The sequence below is a fragment of the Abramis brama genome (assembly GCF_963993115.1).
Source record: "Abramis brama genome assembly, chromosome: 14".
NCBI lineage: Eukaryota > Metazoa > Chordata > Actinopteri > Cypriniformes > Leuciscidae > Abramis > Abramis brama.
Genome location: NC_139976.1, coordinates 35,849,263 through 35,860,130, shown reverse-complemented (window position 1 = coordinate 35,860,130; position 10,868 = coordinate 35,849,263). Strand labels below are relative to the sequence as shown.

General features: G+C 37.6%; 1 protein-coding gene across 1 annotated transcript; it reads left to right on the top strand.

Annotated features, from left to right (window-relative positions):
- The first annotated feature begins 569 nt into the window (after nt 1–569).
- sgca (sarcoglycan, alpha) lies at nt 570–7,664 on the top strand. Its single transcript, XM_084135394.1, has 9 exons — nt 570–623; nt 1,388–1,516; nt 1,607–1,761; nt 2,774–2,843; nt 2,944–3,142; nt 4,457–4,619; nt 4,692–4,900; nt 4,996–5,022; nt 6,522–7,664. Exons 1-9 carry the CDS (start codon nt 587–589, stop codon nt 6,664–6,666), a joined length of 1,134 nt encoding a protein of 377 aa, XP_083991520.1. The 5' UTR covers nt 570–586; the 3' UTR covers nt 6,667–7,664.
- Nucleotides 7,665–10,868: the final 3,204 nt, after the last annotated feature.

The window sequence follows — 10,868 nt, the reverse complement described above, 5'->3', positions numbered from 1 at the left end:
ATATCAATCAAATAGCCCCTGGTGTTAAAAAATATAGTAAATACAATTAAATAAAATACAATAACAGAAAACAAAAGAAAAGGAATCACTCTATCCCTAATCATACTCTAGCCCCGGTGAATAAAAAAATAAAAAAATAAAACCACTCTGTCCCTGAACACATGTAGTTCTGGAAAACAAAACAAAACAAAACAAAACAAGAAAATAGTTTACTTCAGGAAAATGTCACTGGTTTCTTCACCACGTAGCATAGACAGTATAAACGCGTTTATCTGATCTCTTGTGACATCTGGTGGTAATGATGATACTGAAATCATATCTTCATCAGCCCATCAGATTCCTCAGATTGGGATTTCTCCTTATGCTGACCTACTGTACAAATACTGTAGGCCTACTTCCAAATGTTATCCCATGTAATTGTCATCAGCTGTTATAACACACACACACACACACACACACACACTCAGAACACAGCGGGAAGACACGGCTTGACGTGAAGGATGAAAATAGCCCTGGCTGTATTTAGGATGGGTGTGTTTTCTGCTCTCTTCACCAAGTGCTCCTGTCAATCAAGAACACAAACAAGATGGCAGACAAAGCGAGCTGGGCTTTGGCACTCACAGGCAAGTTCATTCTCTTTCTTCTGAACTCGTTACACTTTGAAAGAGCCCTTTCTGAAGTTTCAAAGCTGGAGCAGAGGTTTGGACGTTTCTCTGACACACGACAAAACACACTAAACACATAGAAGTGAAAAAACTAATCATAAATGCTAGTAGTTTTATATGCCTATAAATGCACACTTCAAACAAGTGTTTTCATATTAAATTCTGCAAATGCTTCTGATAACCTGCAGACTAACACACTGTTAAAATATTTAGAACAACGGATTCTTTAAAACATTTTCAACATACATTTTTAAAACGTTCCTGTTTTCTTTGGTTATTTTCTTTATCCTTCATTCTTCATATATTTACAGTTGTATTTAGGGTTTCCTCTTGGGTTAATTCCAACGGTCTTGGTTTGTATGTCAAATTTTTTGTATGGATATTTCTTTTACATATCTGCAGTACTTGTAAAGTCTTGTGTATATTTCAAAGCATATTTTGTCTCAAATATTTGTTTTCTGTATCTCTGTTATTCACTCCTCAGTGTAACTGACCCGTTTTAATTATGTTTATTATCATTTTTATTTGTATTATTATTTATAATAATAAAAATGTCACTGTTATTTTGACTTACTGTTGTAATAGCTGATTGTTTGTCTGTCATTTTGTATGTTAAAACGATATATAAAAATTTGATAAAAAAAAACATAGTCATGTGCATAATGAACGATATCACAGTGAGTTCTGTATGTAAAAGTGTTCTGGATGTGTTCTGTCCTCAGTCTGCGCAGCCGGTTTGCTGGCGGTCCGGTCAGACATCATCACCGACGCTCCGGCGGGACAGCTGTTCATCTACGAGTTACACAGAGAAGTTTTCCAGAGTGAATTTGAGCCTTCTTATAAAGTCTTCGGTATGTTGGATATATTGTACAAATGCAATATTTCAAAAGCCCAGCTCACAGTATCTAACAGCACGTCATGTGTCTTGTCCTGATCTGTAGGTCAGTTTTATAATGACCCCATGGTGTTTAAATGCAACAAGGAGCGATTTCCCGATCTGCCCCGGTGGCTCCGCTTTACCCAGAGGGATTCTTACGACAACGGATTCCTGTACGGGACGCCACTGCCACAGGACCAGGGCAGAAACATCATCGAGGTGAAGAAACCATCGCTCATATTTAACAGCAACATTCAAAAAATAAATACCCAATGCATAATTAGTAGGGCTGTAACGATACCCTCATGTCACGATTCAATACATGTCACGATACTGAACTCACGATACGATATTATTGCGATACTCCAAGACATATGATAAAAGGTTGACAAAAAATGTAGCCTACTGTTGATTAACCCTCATGTGGTGTTCGGGTCATTTTGACAGTGATCAACAGTGGCAATTTTCTTCAGATTTTTTTTAATATTTCCAAAATTATTCAAAAATAATGTTTTTTTTACCAAAAAAAATGAGATGCCTACTGTCAAATAAATTAAGCCTATAAAACCAAGAAATATAAAACCAGTCCTAATTGAAAGAGCACAAGTTGACAAAAAGATTGAATCCAATATTGGGTGAAAATATAGTATAATGAGAGATTTATAAGCTATTTTTTATAGTCCGGTCATTTTTGACCGAGAACATCACCGGTGTTATAGGGTTTTGAACACCACACAAGGGTTAAAATGCATAATTTGATTTGGGTGTAAATGAAGAGGCTTGGACCAATGCACAGGACAATAGAGACACCAGAATAATAATTATTCATGATTCTGAAGCTGAAAACAGAATTATTTTAGACTAATATGCTTGCACTCTGTCACTGACTAGATATATTTAAAATAATGTAGCACTTTTTACAGGTAACATCAGACATTTGGCATTATCAGGACACACACATATTCCCCCATTGTATTATTATACATTATATTCAACAATTATATATAGCAGTTTAATGTAGTACTGAGACTAAAACTCTGAAAACTTGATTTTTATATACTATACACAGTACATACAGTCACTATCCACGATGCATGTTGCATTTTTGATATATTGAGACACGATATATTGTTACATCCCTAATAATTATTAATAATTGCCTGTGTGTACTCAGACACAATATTATTGGGCTTAAAAACCAAAAAGTCTAATCAAAATATGTATCTGTCAGATATTTGTGATCAACAAGCGGAGTTACGACACATCTCGAGAGAGGCTGGTGATAAACGTGGGTCCTGCAGGTACGGTGTGGCTGATGAATCTGTTCCTCACGCGCTCCTGTGATGCTCCTGTGATGCTCCTCTGATGCTCCTCTGATGCTCTGGGCTTGTTCTCCTCCAGTAAAGCTCATGCCGTACCAGGCCGAGTTCTTCATAGAGCGGAGAGAGATCGAGAAGGTTCTGCCGGCTGCTGTCCGACAGGAGATCCAGCGGGACATTCAGCATCTGTGGGGAACCAGCAGACTGGACTTCGTGAACATCACCTCTGCTCTGGACAAAGGCGGCCGAGTCCCCCTTCCTCTTCCAGGCTATTTTGAGGGGTAAGGCTATTAGTATTGTCAATATTTATTAGTATTGTTACTAGCAGAAGTACTATAGAACTACATCTCTTTCAAAAGCTTTGATGTGACTGTTTTGTTTAATGGAACATTATTATTATGTTATTGTTGTGAAATTATAAAAAAAATGTAACCTATTATTATTGGAGTATATATTATACTAAATAACAACACTAACAATAAAATAATAATACTAACAACAATAGTGATAATTATTATTATTACATAATTATTATAGAATAATTATAATATAATAATAATAATAATAATAATAAAATAATTACTATTATTATTATCATTATTATGTTGTTGGGAAATTAATATTATTACAATTATTTACCAATTATGATTGGAGTATATATTATACTAAATAATATTACTAACAATAATAATAATACTAACGACAATAATAATAATAATTATAGAATAGTTATAATATATTATTATTATTATTATTATTATGTTGTTGTTACAATTATTATACATTTTACAAATTATTATTAGAGTATATATTATACTAAATAATAACATTTAATATTATTGTTGTTGTATTATTAATTATATTATTATTATTAATTAATATATCTATTTATTTTTGCTTAATATTCAGGCATTTTCTTTTTAAAATCACTTTTTCTGTCAGTATTTTTGTCTAGTATATATTATTATTATTATTACTATAACACATAATAATCATAATAATATTATTATTTTATTAGTAATTATTATATATTTAATATTATTATATAATTATTATTTAATTTAGCGTACTATTTAGGTATTTTCTTTTACAAATTAAAAATTTCAGTCAGTATTTTTGTCTTATAAATATATAATAATGTAATTTTTACTAACAGAATATTATTATTATAATTATGTTATATAATAATAATATTCTATTAGTAAAAATTACATTATTATTATTTAATTATTAATTCATTTTGCTTACTATTCAGGTATTTGTTTTAAAAACCACTTATCAGTCAGTATTTGTGTCTTGTTTTCCAGTAAATCTATCTAAATATTCTTTAATTGAGATTTGCGATATCTATTTCATAAGATGAATCTGAACCTGAATCTTCTAAACACAAATTAAGACTTTTTTATTGAAACCTAAAAGGGGTTCTGTGCCTCCATTGAAAGTCCAGGTAACCAAAGAGGTCATCAAGACATCGTAAAGCGAATCAAAATCAAAAGATATGCATGAACGAAGGCCTTATGGGTTTGGAGCAGCATGAAGGTGAGCCAAAGTGACAGAATGGACCTTATTTTGCCACATGTCTGTGTTTGTCTCAGTGTGTATGTGAAACTGGGATCAGACCAGCCCTTCTCCCAGTGTATGCTGAGGCTTGAGACGCCGGAGCAGCAGAGAGAGTGTGTGTCCGGAGGAAAGATCAGCGGAGACTGCAGCACCTGCACAAACCCCATCAACTGCATAAACTGGTGCCACACTGTCCTGGTGAGACACGACACATGGTGTTCTGTGTAATGGATAGCTCACCTTCACTCTTACATCTCGTTTCTGTACCAGTTCGATCTGTCCAAGCCTGTTCCTCGTGCTCCGGTGCCCACCGTGGGGTCAGGTGTCCTTGCGTGGGGTGGAGAGTTCAGTCCTCCAGAGTCTCCGCCCGACAGAGACTTCCTCCCCGACTACATCGTCACCGTCGTCGTTCCCTTTGCCCTGGCGTTGATCCTCTGTCTCATCCTGGCCTACATCATGTGCTGTAGGAGAGAGGGAGTGTATGTCCGCTTCACAGAGTCACAGAGTTTCTGATGCTAACGCTGTTTCAATGAGCATTTCAACTTTCCTTTTCTCTTTGTCCTTGTTATTGCAGCCTGAAACGAAATAACAAGACCCCTGAGTAAGTACCCTATCCTGAATCACTTCATATCACTTCACAGGAACCGGCTTTTGTTTACACTATTGTTTATCAGGCAATGGTTCATTTTGAGATTTTGGGCTATTTTGCTTCCAATAACGTCTTCTTTCAGACTTTTTCCTAAATCTAACTAAATTGAGTTGATCAAACTTAAATCATTTTCATAGATGATACTATGTAAATATTTTATGTTAGACTTTTTAGATATAAATACGCATTACTCCTAATTAGATATGTTTAAGTAAAGTGAACTAAATTTAAATGTGTCATATCTATGATGGGCCTGAATAATTTTTTAAGTGGAGTGGATACATATTTAAGTGCTAATTTCATTACACTTCATCTATATGCGTTTAGATTTCAATTACAATACATATCTTTTTAAGGCTGTTTTCTCAATATTAGCATAAATTGTCTCTGATATTAGTCTTTTCAACAGATTTACATACACCAAACTTTTAAAATTTATTCCTGTCTATTCTCAAGGTTTTTACACAGGGGTTTGTTCATATATCATTTGCTTGGTTTATATAATAATTTATTCCAAAAAAAACAGTGGGGGAAAAAGTTTTCTGATTTATGGAATGATAAAAAAAGATATCCAAATCTCTTGTGTAAAAGCTATAGGAGCTTGTTTCCGCCACAGAATAAAAAAATGTCATTGCAACTCTCATAATTACGACTTTATTTCTCAAAATTGTGAGATATAAACTTGGAAATGTGAGTTATAAAGTCCAAATTGTGATATATAAATTGTGATATATATGATATATCGCTATTGTGGGAAAAATATCAGAATTGTGAGATAAAGACTCGCAATTACCTTTTTTTATATTTTATTCTGTGGCGGAAACAAGCTTCCATAATAGAAACCTTTAATTTTAATATGTCAAAAAATAAATAAACAAGAATGTTGAACTTGGCTTCATCCAGTGTTCAGATTTCTGTTCTGGAAATGTATGCAAATTAGTTCATATTTAACTAAATAATGTTACATTTGCATATTTTAATATAACATTAGAGAGAAATGTCTTAATGTACTATCATCAACCAAGTAGGGAAAATATGGTAATATATCTATTAGTTGAAATGTTTACCCTGTTCACCTTTGGTGTCTTGCCTTAAAGGGATAGTTCACCCAAAAATGTAAATTCTGTCATCATTTACTCACCCTCATGTTGTACCAAACCTGTATGAGTTTCTTTCTTCTGTTGAACACAAAAGAAGATATTTTGAAGAATATAGTAACCAAACAGTTGATGGACCCCGTTGACTTACAAACTATGGGATAAATAAAATAAAAATACTAGGACCAGAAATTGTTGGGTTACAGCAGAAGAAAACCTGTATAAAGAAAGAAATTCATACAGGTTTGGAACAACATGAGGGTGAGTAAATGATGACAGAATTTTCATTTTTTGGTGAACTATCCCTTTAACTCAATAACACACATAACATACTTCCCTTTCTCCGCGTCTCAGTCTCCAGCTGTACCATCACCACACCATCCAGGACAACGCCAGCGAGCTGCGGAGGTTGGCAGGCGGCGACAGGCTCACGGTGGATCCGCCTCGACAGTGCTTACAGCCACTCCTCATGGCGGAGCAGGGCATGGCCGAGCGCTGAGAAACATCACATGCTTTTAACTTTCACTATTTCTTTCTAGCTTTGTGTGTCTTTGAGAAATACTTCACTCCCCAAAAAAGAAAATTCATCCAAAAATGTTGTTCCAAACCCGTATGCTGCTGTTGTTTCTCATGAAACACAAAAGGAGAAATTTGGAGAAATCCGTATGCAGCTCTACAGACGGCTGTTCAGTTTAAAAAACAAGGACAAAAAGCATCGAGCACTATAAAACAGTCCACATTACCTGTCCTGTGCAGTGATTTAAAGTCTTTATGTGAGGAACTGAACGAAACAAAGTCTGTTCTTCATGTAATGCTTTGCTTCATATTCATATTCAATATTCATAAGTCATATTGATTGTTTTAGTAATGACCATAAATATTTCTTCAGTTTGCATTAGTCAAATCTGACCGATCTGCTTAACCCTCTGGCAGTCTTCAGTCATTTTAGATTATTTTTTTATTTTTTTTGTTAGGCCTGTGCAATATGAAGACACACACATAAAAAACATGATTAGAATGGCAAATGGTGTTAAAAATCGTCACACTTGAAATCTTCGCTGTCAAAAATGACCACTATAGGAAATACTATACATTATACAAAAATGACTAAATACTTAAAAAAATATTTTTTTAGGGTAAATCTACAAATATAAATATATATAGTGTATATATATATGCACTGTATATGGCTAGTTACACAATGGTCATAACATATGATTTTCTTTATTTCTTCCACCAGATGGCACAAATCTGCCTACTATGTATTTGATTTGGTTAAAAAGCTCAAGTATTGGTGCTGATACCAATACAGGATCAGTTATTTCCAGTCTATCAACGATGTAATGGGAACATGGTCTCTGTTGGGAGTTTGGATCTGTATACTAAGATTTCTTTCACTCTTATCTATTGTATGCGGTGTAAAATGTGGTTTGATGTGGAGTAAGTAAATAAATAAATAAAACTCTGAAATGAAATTAACATTCAGTAAACACTTCAACTGTGGTCTGTAAAAAAATCCTTTCTTCTTCGTGTGCTTAAAGTACCGATACGGTGTTGACGCTGCACCGCCATCTATCGACGTGGATCAGCGCACTTGTTCTTGAGTTTATGTAATTGAAAGAAATTAGTTTTAGACATAAATATTTACTTACCTGTCATCAAATGTATGCTGTTGCTGTACATGTTAACACTGTCTTCTGGCTTTCAGACCTTTTCTTCTTCCTCTGCCGTAAATTGGAGTTATCAAGTTAGGTCCCGGGCACCTATTACGCAAAGTTCACTTTTACATGGCGTTTGAACAAAAATGTGTGTTGGCAGTGTGTGTGTACACAACCACCCTGATAAAAATGCCAGGAGCCAGGCCCGGGGTTGGGGCTCGTATGCGAGCGCCTGGTGGTCGGGCCTCCCCCCATGGGGAGGGAAGCAGTGCCCTACCAACTCTGTTTACAGTGGAGGTGGGCGGCTGTTGACCTCGACTGGGGATGTCATCGGACAGTGGAAGGAATACTTTGAGGATCTCCTCAATCCCGCCATCACGTCTTCCATTGAGGAAGCAGAGGCTGAGGGCTCGGAGGGGGACTCGTCCATCACCCGGGCTGAAGTCACCCTCGGAGAAGTTCCTCGGTGGCAAGGCACCGGGGGTGGATGAGATCCGCCCCGAGTACATCAAGTCTTTGGGTGTTGTGGGGCTGTCTTGGCTGACACGCCTCTGCAGCATCGCGTGGCGGTCGGGACGCATTGCCGGCAGTAAGTCAGACTTGTTCCCGGTGCATGTTGGACTCCGGCAGGGCTGCCCTTTGTCGCCGATTCTGTTCATAATTTTTATGGACAGAATTTCTAGGTGCAGCCAGGGGCCGGAGGATGTCAGGTTTGGGGACAACACGATTTCATCTCTGCTCTTTGTGGATGATGTTGTCGTGCTGGCCCCATCAGACTAGCACCTTCAGCATGCACTGGGACAGTTTGCAGCCGAGTGTGAAGTGGCTGGGATGAGAATCAGCACCTCCAAATCCGAGGCCATGGTCCTTAGTCGGAAAAGGGTGGTTTGCCCGCTTCAGGTTGGTGGAGAGTTCCTGCCTCAAGTGGAGGAGTTCAAGTATCTTGGGGTCTTGTTCACGAGTGAGGGAAGGATGGAACGGGAGATTGACAGACGGATCGGTGCAGCTTCTGCAGTAATGCAGTCAATGTACCGGCCTGTCATGGTGAAGAAAGAGCTGAGCCGCAAGGCGAAGCTCTCGATTTACCGGTCAATCTGCGTTCCTACTCTCATCTATGGTCATGAGCTGTGGGTCATGACTGAAAGGACAAAATCCCGGATACAGGCGGCCGAAATGAGCTTTCTCCGCAGGGTGGCTGGGCGATCCCTTAGAGATAGGGTGAGAAGCTCGGTCACTCGGGAGGAGCTCAGAGGAGAGCCGCTGCTCCTCCACATCGAGAGGGGCCAGCTGAGGTGGCTTTGGTATCTTTTCTGGATGCCTCCTGGACGCCTTCCCCGGAAGTTGTTCCGGGCATGTCCCACCGGGAGGAGACCTCGGGGAAGACCTAGGACACGCTGGAGGGACTATGTCTCCCGGCTGGCCTGGGTACGCCTCGGTGTCCCCCCGGAAGAGCTGGAGGAAGTGTCTAGGGAGAGGGAAGTCTGGGCATCCCTGCTTAGACTGCTGCCCCCGCGACCCGGCCCCGGATAAGCGGTAGAAGATGGATGGATGGATTTTTTTAAAAAATGACCCATGTGACTGGTTTTGTGGTCCAGGGCCACAAATAATTAAACAGTCAATGCACAGACCAGATACTTTAATCTCAGTAAGGTTGATTTGAGTTCATTACGAAATAGAAATCTTTTGTGACATTATAAATGTCTTTCCTGAATAATTTAATGCATCCTTGCTGAATTAAAAAAAATGATCACTGATTCAGACTCTCAGACTAAAGGCATAACATGATCCAGGAGACACTTGTGTCACACAGGCGTCACTCAAACGGTTCCTGTCGAGAGGAGTGAATCTTGTGTTCGTGTTCGATAACAGCGGTTGTTTTTCCAGTGAGGTAATGTGGGGTGGTGTGGCGCAATGGATAAGACACATGCCTTTGGTGTGAGAGACCTGGGTTCGAATCCACTGTGAGACACCAATGTGTCCCTGAGCAAGACACTTAACACCTAGTTGCTCCAGAGGCGTGCGACCTCTGACATATATAGCAATTGAAAGTCGCTTTGGATAAAAGCGTCAGCTAAATGAATAAATGTAAATGTAATGACAGACGGAGCCCTTGCCAGCAGTAGTGTTGGTCATATCATAACTGTTGTCACCCGACAAGTGATGGAAATATGAGGTTTCATCACACCATGACAGAACTGAAGAAAGTTCTGAGGAGAGAGATAATTGAGTTGATTGAATACGATTTTTGGAATAGTTAGTTGGAAATCTCTTGGATAACAAAATGACTGAGAAATAAACGATCAGCGTTTGTTTGATTTTATTGCTTTGATTATTGTTGTTTTTGGAGCTCTGGCCTCTCGAGAGAAATCATATCGCTGGAGAGAAAATATTGCATTTATCATTAGGATAAAACTTTCATTGTGATCATTTGTTATGTTTGCTTCAGCATAAATAACAGTTGAACTGACTGTTATCTTTAAAGTGTCCTATACATCTTTATTATATGAGTACAGCAATATGAGCTCGGCAATCTGCATTATGTTCTGCCTGGAAATCATAATACATCAAGTTTCCTTCAACAACTTTTTCAACGCGGCCAATCAAAAGATTTGGTTGAAAGAAAAGTTCACCCAAATATCTGTCTAACTTTTCTCGTCATGCTTTATTTTAAGGTGTCAGTATTACAGTGTCTAATCATACATTTAAGTACTGCATAATATCAATCAACAAATGTACTTTTAGGATTAGTTGCATGTAATTATGCCGAATTTACTGGTAAGTACATGTAACATACTGTAAAATAATAAATTGCTAACCTTTTTTCTTCTGTGGAAACCAAAAGAATTTTAGAATAATTAAGAATATTATGAATACAACCTGGTCACTGTTTACATTTAATGAAAATAAATGAGTCTTCAAGCGTTGAAATTACTAAACAGGGTTGTGTTTCCCGTACAACGCCGTAACGATGCATCGTTGGTGAAATCAACTAGTCACGACTGTTTCCCGAAACCATATTGTCGCAAATTGGTCGTTCAATCAC

Excerpts from the sequence above, each read along its gene's own strand:
- sgca (XM_084135394.1), top strand. The coding sequence starts at position 587 with ATGGCAGACAAAGCGAGCTGGGCTTTGGCACTCACAG. Across the intron at positions 2,844-2,943 it reads GATAAACGTGGGTCCTGCAG|TAAAGCTCATGCCGTACCAG; the intron begins GTACGGTGTGGC and ends GTTCTCCTCCAG. Across the intron at positions 5,023-6,521 it reads CGAAATAACAAGACCCCTGA|TCTCCAGCTGTACCATCACC; the intron begins GTAAGTACCCTA and ends TCCGCGTCTCAG.